At 33.7% G+C, this 14892-nt stretch overlaps 1 protein-coding gene across 2 annotated transcripts in view; it reads left to right on the top strand.

The window, feature by feature from the left end:
• The window catches only part of LOC129225271 (protein virilizer homolog), a 95576-nt gene that overhangs the window by 5621 nt on the left and 75063 nt on the right, over positions 1-14892 (top strand). For both annotated transcript variants that reach the window (XM_054859855.1, XM_054859856.1), the window contains exons 4-7: positions 2327-2375; positions 5534-5681; positions 12321-13498; positions 14278-14364. In XM_054859855.1, the coding sequence (XP_054715830.1) occupies positions 2327-2375; positions 5534-5681; positions 12321-13498; positions 14278-14364 (1462 nt within the window). The remainder of the gene's footprint in view (positions 1-2326; positions 2376-5533; positions 5682-12320; positions 13499-14277; positions 14365-14892) is intronic.

The following is a 14892-nucleotide window of genomic DNA, read 5'->3' as shown; positions in this document are numbered from 1 at the left end:
GTTTAGATTCAGTAGTTGTGTTTTGAAGTAAAAACATTAGAAAATGTCAGTTTCTTCAAACTTGAACATTAATTAAAAGTTAACTCCAACGTGGTGTGTCTGTAACGTGCCATTGTCATATGATGTTTTATTTTGGACTGAGTGTGAGGATTTATACTATAAAAAGGTAAGTTCTTTTTTTTAGAATTAAAAAAAACTCACTTCCGAAATTCTTTGTTTTTTACAAATCCTTGAGGGGTTCTTGTAGTTTTTAACTTTATTTTTACTGTATGTAAATTAATTTTACAAAAATAGTACGGTTATTTTGTTCTAAAAGTTCATTCTTATCGATGTCACGAATTATTTAGACATATTCTATTAACGTGCCTCCTTTAGGTACTGAATTTCTGAAAAAAAGTTGACTCCAGCATTTTATAAAAATATAAAGGTGTTATTTTATGTAAAATATAATAGGTATTTTGAGAGTATGTCTATATAGTGAATAAATGTATGGTATTTTTGTATTGTTTATGTTTAGGATGTTTTGTTGAGACATTTCTACTTTTCATTCATCGAAATTTGAGTAACTAAGCGCTTTTTTGGCTGAAATAGTTATGGATTTTGGGGATGTTTTCCGCTTTAAACATCGCGATTTGAATCGGTTTGCTCTTTTTTAGCAGAGTATGAGAAAAGTTTTCGTTCGATGAAATGCATGTTGGAAAATAGCTTTTATTTCTATTGGTACATATTTTGTTGGTGAACTGTTATAGTACTTTATTGATTTAAGCATTTTAAATACTTTCTAGTAATTGTTCTTTGTGACAAAACCTTTCTAGTTTCTGGTATTTTTGAAGCTTATATTCGTGATGTTTTTTGTTGTAGTTTTACATTGTTTTTATATATATTGTGTTCTGAAGTGCTTTGATCATGTTTTTTCATCTGATTTTTTCCTGTTGGCGCAAAAAAAGCATTGCTAAAAACGATGTATGACATATGTTGTCATACATGGTTTTCTTGGCGACGCTTTCTTTGCGCCAACAGAAAAAAGTCGCCAAGGGTGGGGTATATCACATCAGTTCCGAATATTCTTGCAACAGAAGAGCTAGCAGGCAATACATGAAAGAACAAGCAATGTTCGTGAAACTTTCGTCTATTGTATATTTTTTTTAACTGGTCCACCATGTAGTAACTGGGGTAGTGGGAGAAATTCACCTGGAAAAATAAGTTTCGAGAAATAGGGCCAATTTGCTTTGCAAAGCTGTGACATTAGGTACAAAATCTATGTTAATATTGGCAAGTAAAATTCTGGCACTTTCTTCTTGAAGCATGTGATAATTTCAATCACAAACATTAGATGAAGCATATAAGTGAGCAAATTAAAATCAGAAATGCCTTTTAATTTTGTTTAATGCTCCTCTTTCCTGATCACTTATATGATTTTTCGTCCTTTGTTAGATTAATCCAAACATTACCAGCATCTGCAATTGAAAAGTTCCCTTCTCGAACAAAATTAAGGGCATTAGCATAGGATTTTATTTTTTTTAAATGATGAAATGAAGTTTAATATTTTAGTTTATTTAAACGAATATCATTTAGCAATCACTTAAGTAATTAAAGATGCTTTTTCGTTTCTGCCGGTTTTTACTGTTTATAACCAGTTTCTGCCACCGGCACGAGGAAAACTAGTTTCTGCCGGCAGAAAGCCAACCCTGCACACGGCACCTTTTGAAACAATATTCAAGTACGTACGTATACCAATTTTAAATCGCTATCGCTGGCAGCCCCAACGGAACGATATTGAAACTGAAACTTCTGATCTTCCTGTTGTCGCCAGACAGTTTCTGTGTGCATGTTCTACGCATAAACAAAATTGGAGTTGAAAATGCTAACATTTAAGTTACAAATTCTTTTTATAATAATTAAAGAATAATCAGGAAGTAACACAGGATAGACAAATATTAGGGGACACAAGATTTTCTTCCATAAAATAAAAATAAATTTGAAATTTTATTTTGAAAACATGTTAATTTTATATGATCTTTACAAAGAGTTGAAAAAAAAAAAGAAATATATTAAAAAAAAATTAATAACATGAAAAACATAAAGTTTAAAAATAACAAAATGCTGTAATTTTTGTAAAATTTTAGTAATAATGTTTCAAAGAAAAATATGTCTGACCTATCATTTTTAACGTTTACATTTAACTTAGAAGTAATATTTGGGAAAAGATTACAACTTAAATTCTCGGACACCAAATGTTGCATTAATTTTGGAATGACCCTCATATGTTTGTCATGTCATTAATCTTTATAAATGTCTTCTACATTTTTATTTCTTTAATTCAAAGTATGGAATATAAGCAAAATGTGGACATCCAGTTTCCTGTTCCTAACAAGGTAAGATAAATTTTTGATGGTTTCAGTTTTCAATATTGCAGTAATTTGTGGGTTTATTTATGTTTTAAATATGGCAGTAAAACCTTGCTACAACAATGTTCAATATAACGTTAAAAGTGTTCGCATCCAGAATTTGGCATTTCCCACTTTCTGGATAGTTGAGCTTTGCAAAGTTTCAGTAACCCTAAATACTTGTATTCAATCTTTTGCACTTGATTTTTTAATGTTTTTCTCTGCACGAATCTATAAATATTTTAATTCTTATAAATAACTAGCTGTACCCGACGCGCGTTGCTACACCAACAAAAAAATACATCATTATACTGATTTTCATAACAATCGGTTGAACGGGGCAGAAGTTGCTACTCTGCAGTGCCACCTGGTGGCGAGTGGCTTCAATGAGCATATTATGCACCTTCTCCGTGGAAAAATACATATATATATAGCAATTTTCATAATAATCGGTCCAGGTATCAAGTGAAGCCGTGACTATACTCAAATTTTGTACTCACGCAGTTCGCAAGATCAATCAATCGCTAAAAATATCAAATAGAAAAAGTTTTAAATCCCCCCGTTGCATGAAAAGCCACAAAACAATAAAGAAAGATTTTATTTGTTCAAACTCAAGAAAAATGGTAACAGCTAACTTCTTATCAATGAGATCTTTCACGCGAATTAATTTCTGCAGCGGATAATTTTATTCGTATTTATCCAATGGATTGTGACTTAAATTGGAATAAAAAAGGAACTATCAATCGAACTGATCTATAAACATTTACATTACCAAAAATAACAAACGGTGAAAGTTTCAGCCAAATCTGCCGGGTAGTTTTTGAGTTCATGGATGACATACAGACAAACATTCATTTTTATATATATCGATAACAATTTGCTTCTGCAAACAAAATAAGAATAAAATTATTTATTTGAATTGAAAAATTATTTGTTTTATTTATTTACTGAGTAATTATTAATGCAATGAGCATCATGAAAAAGAACATTAGGGTTAGATTTATGAATTGTAAACAGCTTTTTAAAAATAATTAAATAATCATGCAGAACTAAGAGCAATTTGTTAATTTTGTTTTGAAGATTACTTTTAAAGATTTTGCACTTTACTCTAAAGTTTTTGTTTTTTGTAGAAAGCCCTAAAATCCAGTTTTTGCATGATCAAATTGGACAGGAATGTGCCAGCTGAGCCAAACTGCGCCAATCGCCGATCCTGCACCAAACTGCTCCAAAAAGACTGCCAAATGGACTTTTCTGCACCAAAATCGGAGAAACTTGCGCCTAAACTGCAATTTTGCATTTAATGTTACAGTTCCTTTAGCATATTTGGCGGTTTTGGCAGAATATCATTAAGTTTATGCATTTGGAGCTTGTTTTTACAATTCTTTGGCTTAGTCCTGATTTTTTGCGCATTTCAAAATCCGATTGCATCCTTTTTTGAAAAACTCGATCGTTTTAATTTTTTGTGATTTTGTTCCTTTGACTAGAAAAATTTTGCACTGATCATTATTTTCAACCTTTGTTATCTTTTGTTTTCAGTATATGAGGACTTGTAAATTCGTCTTCTTGCTACATCCACTCGAAAATGTCAATCCAGTTGCATCCAAATTGATTGACGCAAATGCCATCTGTTAAAATTAATATTGTTCACCAGTTTTTAATCTTGGGTTTCTTAAGATTTTAGGGCAGAAAATTGATCTCTAGTTTTGGTTAGCTTATTTATTTTTTTTTCTTTTTTCACATTTTTCATGTTTTTTTTTCACGTGTGTTTAAAAATTCGTTTTCTGTGACATCATTTCTCAAAATCATTTTTTTTTCATTGTAATTTCATAATTAATTTTGTAATGAAATATCAAACAGTTAAAAATTAAAAGTTTTAATGTTGCTTTTGCTTGATCTTCAGATTTGTTAATCAAGTAGTGCAGTATATGAACATATATGCCAAGAAAATAATAATAATAATAATAAGGTCAAATATAAGTAAATAACTTAAACATACCAAAAAAAAAAAAAAAAAAAAGGAAAACAATACCAAAAAGCTCTTTAAAACTCACTTGCAACATGTTGAGGTAAAGTTTTTAAATTCAACCATTCTTTTGTGTTTTTTTAAAAGCCTTTTTGAATATGTTACATAAAAGCAAACAAATTTTAAAAATATGTATCAAAGTTCTCTAACTTAAATGTGCACTAAAGCAGTGATGTATTAAGAAAAATAAATGTTTGCACTAAATTAAAATCAAAAGAAGTGTAAGAAAAAAGTAGAGCAGGACAGAACATGTCTTTTGTGAAATAATTAGAGAAAAAAAATAATTAAGAGAGCTTCAATTTGTAGTTGTAGTTGTTGGTGCTTTTGCATCCTTAATCTGTTTGATTATTTTATCATGTCACACATGTTTCTGTGTGTGAAATATACGTAGTTGCTCTAAACTGATGCAAAATTTAAATTTTTGCTGATGCAAGCTGCTCCAAATTTGCAATTTTACTGCTCCAGGCCGCTCCAATTTTGCAAATTGACTGCTCCAAACTGCTTCAAATTCACCGTTTTGCTGCTTCAAGCTGCTCCAAACTCACCATTTTCCTGCTCCCAAAATTGCTCCAAAAGCAAGTTTTGGTTGGCACATCCCTAACAATATGTTAACGTTTTTTTTTCACTTTCAAGCAAATGTTTAAGATTAGCACAAGTATTTATTTCATTTTGTGTACGTATATATATATATATACACAGTGAAGCACCGTTTATATGTTTTTGAAGGGACTGTATGAAAAAAGCGTATCAAGGAAAAAACGTATAATAAATATACGTTAATGTGTATTTGACTCTGCAGGGTCCAATTTAAAAAACGTATAAATGAAAAAAAAGGTATAAAAGTGAAACGTATAAACGGTGCTCTACTGTATATATATATGTATATATATACTTCAAAATATACTTTTTGCCGCTCCTATTGCACTATTTTCGTGCTCCAAATTTCTTCAAAACAAACATTTTGCTGAGCCAAGCTGCTCCAAAAGTGGGTTGCAGCTGGCACATCCCTGCATTGGAGCAAAAAAGTTTTTCCTCCACCTTGTTTTTCTTTAATTGTAACAGAATATGCAGCATGATCATTTTTAGCTTTCGTTCCTCATATTTTGTGCATACATTTTTTTAGGTTCCAACTGATGGATTAGTTTTGAGAGGGTGGTACAGTGCAGTTACTCTAGCTGTTTATGGAGTTATCACAAAGACAACAACTAAGGAACGATCTTCACCTCCACCCCCACCACCACCTCAGGTGAATTCGCGACAGCCCAGTCAAGGTAATTCTTCATGGTTATTCTATCTTCTTTTTATGCTAAACTACTATTTCAGAGATTTTTACGAATTAGAGACATAATCAAGTAGAAGCTTCTGTCGTTAAGTAGCCAGCAAGCTGAAATTAAGAGAATTTTCTCCTTGTTATTTGCCTTTCTGCCAAGAAAAAAGTATATGTAGTCTACCTTCTGTCCTGGCCATGTTTGGTTTGGTTTTTGGTTTATTGACAACATACGTTTCGAGTTCATGTCCTTTTTCACACAGGACCCGTTTATGAACTCACGTCCGATATGACAGATAGCACAATATAGGCACATAGTGTAGGACAGAATTAACAGCACAGAGAAGGAAGTTACAACCAGAGCGACAGGCGGGAATCAAACCCACCACCTCGGGGTTACTACAATGACGCGCCAACCAACTGCGCTACCGAGGTCCCCCTGGCATGTACAGAGATTTAGTTTTCTGCTCTGTATATTTATTTTTCTTTCGATCCTCAGAAAATAAAAAACATTTGACAAAATGTATCGGGGATGGTAACCTTCCAAAACATAAATAAAGTACCCACTCCGAGGATTCATTCTGCTGGGGGAAGGTAAAGCGCAGTACTTACAAATTTTTGATTTTTTTTTTGTATTTTTGTCATCTATTGTGCTGTAGCTATATTGTACAAGCTTTCTTATTTGGTTTCTGCTGAAAATAAAGCATGAAAAAAGCTTCAAATTTCAACTTTCCCTTATTGTTAGTATGGAATCCCAAACGTGTTTCTTCAACTATCTCAAAACCTTATTTCTGTGCACTTCGCCTTCCCACGGCAGAATTCTCGGTATCCACCTTGCTGCAACACCTTTCGATGCAATGGTGCTTTTCCTTTACGTTAGTGAGAATGTTTTGACTAGTTTATTAGTTTAGTTACTTCTTTAAAGTCATTTGAGTGCCTTAAAGTTAGTAGCAGGGTCGGCAAGTTTTTGCCGGAGGCGGAAAAAACCATGGTTTTTACCGCCCGGCAAAAATAGGTTTTTGCCAATTTTTACCAAAGTGGCAAAAATAGATTTTGTGTTAACAGCTTACGGACAGTTTTCTTCCTTTTATATAAAAGTAAAAGCATGAAAAGATTTTGATAAAAGGCTTTGCCATTTTCTGTAGAGTGAGCTAGTATCACTAAAAAGTAGAGTGAATATAGAATGCACATATTGATCAGCTTTTTTTTTTTCTTCTTTTTAAATTCTTCTCTTAGCTATCCATTTTCCCAGTAAGTGAGAAAAAATGCATTATTTCTTTAGTGAGAAAAAGTTAATATTTTTCTATATTCAAGTAAATATTCTGTTATTAATTAAATAACTTAAAAATCTTAGTGGGATAAAAAAAAAGTGATGAATTAAATATATGTGTATTAGGGTGGTCCTTATTTATATGGGAAAATTTATTTTTCGGAATTGAACAAGTGACGCCCCCTAGTTTTGAGACACTATAATAAAAAGTAATCGGTGCAAAATTTGAACTCGATCGGTCAATAATAACACGTGCCCCTAGGACGTTGAACTTGAACACTTTTGATAATTTTCCCACAAATCTTCGAGTTTTTACTTCAGACCACGTACATCGTTTCTCCTATGTTTGCAAAATATTTTTACAGCGAGGTAGCACTAAAATTAATCTTTTTAATTACTTCATATCGTCTAAAGATTTTACATTAAATAAGAATGAAATATTGCTTTAGAAACTTTACCTTAATCGTACACTTTTCTCAATGTATCTCAATCGTGTGCATTTTTTTTCCGATAGTATTGGAGTGTCAGTAAAATACTAAATTGCTTTTGTGACTCATATTTGGTAAATTGACTGAAATTCTTCGATTAATTGTGCTCCTCTTTCAGTTGTATCATCCACAACTTTCTGTATTTTAACGATATCTCTTCCCTTTAAATAGCTTCCTTCATTTTGCCATGAATCAGGATCAAATAGGAAAACATCTTTTGGTGTTTGTAACGTATCAATCAGTTTTATTGACTTGTAATTGATTCTAAAAGAGGAAGATCTTTACTAAGAAAGTATTCCATCAAATCATCTACTGTTATTTGAAATTTTTTATACAGTCATCAGACACGTTTTCCTATTCAGCAAGCATTTTTTTGAAGTAGTCTTTTTCTATCTTCAAAGTTAATTCCTTCATCCAATACGGACAAAGCTACTAGTTCATCCCCCTAATTACCATAAGTGATTTATGAATTTTTCAGTCACTGCTTCTGCTGCATGTTTGTCATCATTTTGTACGCTGCAGGTTTTTTAGACACTAGACTTTATATTAATTTAAAAGGCCTGGAATGGATTGCTGCAAAAAACTATATCTTCATACAACATTTAACTGTAAAACAGCATTTACGGGCAATCTCTTCATGTAAGGTCAATTTAAATTGTTTTCTAAATATATAAATATTCAAACAATAAATTCCTTTTGCCACCCATCTGGTTCACAGATAAGCTCCAGGTTGCCGAAAACATATCCCTGTAGGAGGGAGGACTTCACCAAGAAAATTTATTACACGTTATGAGAATTCTCTGTAATATTTCTTAATTCCGCTTTCTATGAACAATAATATGTCATCAAATTCTTCTTTTAGAATTTAAGTGGTATGTGTAATTTTTAAATTTTGAAGCGCTTAAATAATGGAATATCGAGTGTAGAACTAAGAAAGGCAAGAACTTCTTTAAAGACGCTCTGCAGTACGATTTAAAATGCATGATGATAGCAATACAAATACAATATATCACCGGTCAGCTTTTGATCTAAAAAATTACAGGCACAATTTATACGGCCGGTATTGTAAGTCGCTGTATAAAACACTACAGCTTGAACAGTTAGCAATAAAGAGCAATCATCTAAGATATCATATACGACTGAAGAAATATCTAAGAAATTCTGAGTAGCTGTTCTACATTGGAACCTGAAGCTATCATGGTAAGCCTATCGTCGTTTTTTTCCAGTTACATCTGGATGTAGCTTTGTATCCCAGGAAATAACTAAAAAATCTAAATTTAAATTCATGAAATCTAATTTTACCTCTCAAAGATTTTCTCTTGCTCTCTTAAGGGATGTACAATTGATCATAAGGTTATTTGGATTTAAATTTACTGCATCTACATAGGCTGTTAATAAATGAGCAGCATCTTTGTCCCTAATATGACATTTGTCTAACATTGATGAAATGCCAGCAGATCTCAATAGTTGTCATGCTTTTTTGCGTGTGGTAGACCAGAAATAGAAAAAAGGTTCAACAGGTTAGGATAGATACCCATTTCGTATTCTAAATCTTGTGAATTGCAAGAGGAATTTGATGATAATAAAGGACTATGTACTGAAATAGAAGACAGTTTAAAGGATAGATTTTTACGTTATTCCGATCTGGAATTTTTAAAATTTATATTTTAGATATTATTTATTTTTATGGTAGGGTAATCAAGGATTTTTCAAAATTAAATTATAAGAATGCATAAACTTTTAAGTTTATAACTAAAGAACAACAAATTAATATATAATTGTCATTACTTATATTTATAGCATGGAAACCTAGTGACCCTATTTGCTACACCTATTACATACACAGAAAATCTTCTAAATCAACACCCCCAAAGCCTGAAGGAGACAATTTGTTGTTGTCAAAAATCATTCATTAATGGCCTAGGCCATTCATTAATAGCCTTTAGAATCCCTTGTGTCCATCTTGGTGGAAAGAAATGTTCCCCTGCCGCTTAGTTTGAAACGAGCGCGAATAGCGGTATGCCTGCCTCAAGGCCATTGGTGTACATGTACCCTATATAATATGTAAAATTTTACAGAATGAAAGTGGGAGAATGGTTCGTCTGGAAGTAGCAACATCTATTGAGGTTCAAAATTACTTTAAATATGAAACCTAGGAATATTTTTACATAAAAATGAGAAAATCCGCAAATTTTTCTTCAAAACTCAAAAAAGGGGGCCCTAGGGGCACGTGTTAATATTCATGGATTGACTTAAAATTTTGCATGGATCATTTATTTGTATAATGGAACAAATTGAGGGGGCATCGTGTAAAATATCTACAATTTCAAAATAAGGACCACCCTAATGTGTATATATATATATATATATATATATATATATATATATATATATATATATATATATATATATATATAATAATAATAATAATAATAAAAGTGAAAAATATTGAAAAGACTACTCCAAGAGCCCATAGATGCGCAACGCAGCAAAACTAAAAAGCCAAGTAAATATAAAGTTAAGCAAACAGAATTACAAATATTAAACAAATTATACATAACAAATGATGATAAAAAGGAAAAATGCAAACAGCTATTAAGTAGGAATAGAAAAAGAGTGAATCCAGAGCTCATCAGCCGTGGAGGATTCATTAATTATGGTCAAAAGACCAAAATTTTAACTATAAACTAGAAGAGAATGTTTAAGCTCCAGTACATGTAACATAGAGTAACAATGGGCAAACGCACCACTTGCTAAGCTAAAAACAATAAACTAGAGCTCAAACCTAAAACTAAAAGCAGGGGCTTTCGCCTCGACTAATTAGGAAAACAAGTTCCGATAAATAGCCTTCGACGGGACAGTACCTGCCAATAACAAAATTGTCTTACCTTTAAATCCGCGTAAACAAATCCAATCCATTGTTCAGCCTGATAAAAAAACCAATCCATTTGTCAACAAAACGTTTAATGTTTTGTCACTGCCAGGTTAGGTTTGCTCCAACAATAGTTTTGTACTCTTGTAGAGAGTGGTCTATTTTTGCAATTGCATATTTTGTGAAGCATTGTTTTGAGATAGAAATTATTGTGAAGAGCTTGTTATCACATTTGCTTTTTGCTGATTATTACCTCTTCTACTCTGGAACTGCAAGATTAAAAATTTGCGTTATAATTTATCCTAGCCTTATTATGTTCTATGTTTTAAGATAAGAACCAACTTCAATATGTTTATCTATCCTGCAAAATTTGGAAATCTGAAATTCAGCGCTTCACATTCTTCTCAAACACTTCAGTTTTTGCTGTAGTTGAAGTGGATGTCAACTCTTTGTATTTAGAAAATAGCATCTGTAATGAAGTTAACTAACACATTTTTATATACTTCATGCCAAATTAAATTCTCCTAATTATAAAACAATTATTTTTTAATATAAATCTCATTTTAATGCAAATTAATGTTATACAACTTGTTCTGTGAGATCACCTAAAATACTTTTGGTAAGAGTCAAATCTAAGTGCAAGCGAAAGTTTGAAATAAAATGTTTACTTCAATATTTTTCAAAGTCCTTGAGGGGGGAAAAAGTCTATGATATACATTTTCATGTTTTTAAAATTGCTGAATCAAGATTTTTTACTCCTTGACCTGTGTAAGTAAAATCATGACCTGGTATTAATTTGCCTTGTACATGAAATGAAAGAAAGCGGAGTTCAACAGAACAAAGCACTGTGACAGAGGTCTATTGTACTAATCCCCAAAGGTCTTGAAACAGACCAGCAGCTTAAGTAAAATTCAGCAAAGACCCAATAGGAATATCATGAATCTCCCATGGTTCAAGCAAACGACGATCAAGTGTTCAAACCTAAAGGCAGAAAACACTTTGCAATCACCCAGGGTGTGAGTAATAGTTTCTTCATTAAAGAGGTAACCTCCGCAAATTTTATCATTACTGATACTCATTATAGCACGGTGTTGCTTTAAGGTGTAAATACCAGTAAGAAGACCCAAAGCTTTCCCATCACTATTTTTGTTAAGAAGCCAGTATTTCTAGCATATGATCCCCAGAGAAAATCAGGTCTGTCCTTCTTAGGAGGACAAGCTGAATATGTTCAATGTCATCGTGAGATAACCTCTCCAACGAGATGGTTTCTCTCACAACAGCCATCTTAAACATACTCACTTCTCGAGCATAGATAGGACTGTGGCTGACTTGTCCATACTCGTTAAGGTACAGCAGTTTGTGCATTGAAAGGAGTTGAAACCTCCAAATAAAGACGTTTGGTTTCTCCTGCCTTCTCATGAATGATTGACCCAGTGGCTTTCGCCTCCCATACCAGCCTCTTCCTCTCCTGCCTGCTCCAGCGCCTGTTGCATTTTTTGTGCACAATTGAGTACTCCCTGCCCTGTGGTAAAAGGTCAACACCCGCACAACCACCCTGTAGGAGTGTAAGGCAAAATACAACAAGGTTTCGCCGGGTTCCTCGAGGGGACCATTTAAGACATCATACAACCCAGATGCCATCCATCCATCAGCACGGTGCCTGACACCTTGTATTGGGTGTCCATTTTAGTCGCCTCTTGCAACACGCATGGACTACATTGGGACTATTCTGCTCGGGTCACCCCACGGAGCTAATTTGCCTTAAAAGCTTAGTGGTTAGAAACTTAGAAAAATGTATTTTACTGGTAAATATTTTGTAAAGGGAGAGAAATTTTTACAACATAGAAAGTGCATGCAATTTTAAAGACATTACTGCATGGTTCATATTATCATTTATTAGCCTATGATAAAAGTTTTGAATTTCTGTCAGATAAATCAAACTGCAATCTAGTTTGAACACTTAAAGTGCATTCTATTATTGTATGCAACAACATTATAATTTATTTATTTCAGAACACTGTGCTCCTAAAGAGTTTGAGTCACCCATTGCAGACACTTCAGTACCAGAATGGGAAAGACAACCCAGGTTGGCTGAGGTGCCCCCTGAGCCACCTCCTCCTCCTGTGCGATCTCATCCACCAGTGGTTGATCCGGGAAGGTTTGAAGTACCTCAGATAATTCATCAACAACCTGATCAACATGTTGGCTATCCGCCTGAAATCCCTCCGGCAGTGATTGGTGGTTTTTCTGAGCCTCCTCCTCCTATTGTGTACCAGGAGTGTGTGCCCGTTCCCCAAGTACCACAAGTGGCTGCACCACCACCTCCTGTGTATTCTCAATATGAAACACATTACCAGAAGCCTTGGCCTGCACCAGAGGAACAATACCAACCTCCTACAGAGCAGTATGATCACCAGATGTATAACCGACCACCGGAAGGCAATATCTATCCCCCCACAGATTCGGGGCGACCAATGTGGGAATCAAAAGACCATCATGCGACCGATATGCCTAGTCACGAACATGACAGTTATGTTCGACCCGGTCTTCTGGACCATCCCATTCATCGTGAAAAAGACTTACTACCGAAGGACAGGGGAAGAGATCGACCTTGGGACCGTGACATTCATGACTACAAAGATGATGATAATAGGTTGCGAGACCACGACTCCAAGAGAAAAGATCGGGAACGTAGGTCCAGAGAAGCCAGCTGGGAGCGAAACACAATCGAACCAGAACGATACAGGGACAGAGATCGTGACAGGGATAGAATCAGGGACTCGGGTAGCAGGGACCGGGATAGGGATAGAGAGCGCAACCGAGATCGTGCATTCTTAGAGAGGGGTCTTAGGAAGGAAATAAGAGAAGTGAAGAGACCCACCACTCCACCCTCTCCCCGCAAGAACCGTCCCCACACTCCCCCCACCCCACCAGATATGGGTTCTGGACCTCGAACTCCGAAAGAGGATGAACCGATGGAAATGTATGATGACAGAGGAGAAGGAGATGCAATTCATCACACAAATTTCTACGAGCCCATTCCCAGGGAACACTTGCCTGGGGAGCATATGTATAATTTATCCGAGGGGGAGATTCAGGAAGGTGATAACACTGAAGAAGATGATGGCTATGAAGAGATCGTCAGTGAAGAAGAGGACATGTCTGATGTTGATGACAGAACTTTAGATATGGTATGATTGAAAAAGAAAATTATTTTTAGTTTTTTTTTTTTTCTTTTTTTTTTTTTCAATTTTACTAATATCTGATTTATCAGTTTCTGTTTCAATGTTATTATTTATCTGGCATTGTATTGCATATGCATTCATACAAAATATTCTTTACTGACAGAATCCCTTTTCTGAAAATTTGAATCCCTCTTTTAGGGCTTACATTAAAGGAAGCTTTTTTTTTTTTTTTGAAAATTTATGGAAGATGTTAAAGTTGCCCAAGTATAAAAACAAAAAAGTAGTTTTCATTCAACACCAAGCCTAATTTGACGAAGAGGCTGAATGGGAAATTTATTGCAAATTTGACTCATTTTATGTTAGATAATTTTTCCATTAATCCTTATAATTTGCTGGAGTTAACACTTATGCTATTGGTGTGGATTTGTTAGTTTGACACAGTTTTAAAGTTCCGTTATTGCTACCAGAGCAGTTGTGAAAATAACAAATTCAAGAAATTTGGTTCTTCATTTTTCCCTTAAGCCATCCTGGCTGGAAGTAAAAATGTCTGGCTGATACTAACTTCTTACTGTTTAACAGTATTTAGTTCTTTTCAAAATTATTATTTGAATTGTTATTTTTTGAAAATTTTGGTGCAAGGAGGGATATTAACGTGATATAAAGCAAGATGTTAACCTGTGTTCATTATTTTAGCAGTACATTTAGGTTATTTTTATTCAATTTCATGCTACCTAGTATACAGTAGTTAGAAAGAAAGTAATTTTGTCCTTGCATTTTTGTTTCAGAGTGAAATAGAATATGATCTGAGTGATGAAACTTGGAATTTCATGTCGAGTTTTTCACCATATAACTGTGAACTGACTAATTGCCAAGTGAGTTCTACTTTCCTATTCTAGTTTAAAAGTAAACTTTCAGTACTGTGGCATTTTTATATGGACATTCCATGTTTTCACGTTAGAAATATTTATATCTGCAGAATTAAGTGTAATTTTTAGCATTGGCTGACAAATGCACTTGTCAGGGTGTAAATCAGCAGTCGGCAACCTAAATTGACTGGAAATCTACTTTCCAAGTTCAATGAGAGCTCATGATCAACTTGTGTAAGGGGGGCATGATGAGATACACTTGAGACTAAAACGAATGTTTTGCATACAGGGTTAAGTTAAGGCTATGCTGACTCCAAATTGTAGGTCAAATCTTACAAAAAATACTTTGATACTTATCAAGTAGTTGCTTTAAATTGCAAAAATGATGTTTTGTTAACCATTTTCAGACTATTTTCAGCAATAAGTGCAATATTTGCTTTAAAATTGATAAAATTGTGACTAAAAAAGTTCCAGTGACTATAAAAAGTTTGGAAAATTTTCAAATAACTTTTGATTTAGATGTTAAACCAAATA

Source organism: Uloborus diversus, chromosome 6 (genome assembly GCF_026930045.1).
Source record: "Uloborus diversus isolate 005 chromosome 6, Udiv.v.3.1, whole genome shotgun sequence".
Lineage (NCBI taxonomy): Eukaryota > Metazoa > Arthropoda > Arachnida > Araneae > Uloboridae > Uloborus > Uloborus diversus.
This window is presented reverse-complemented; position numbering and strand designations above follow the sequence as displayed.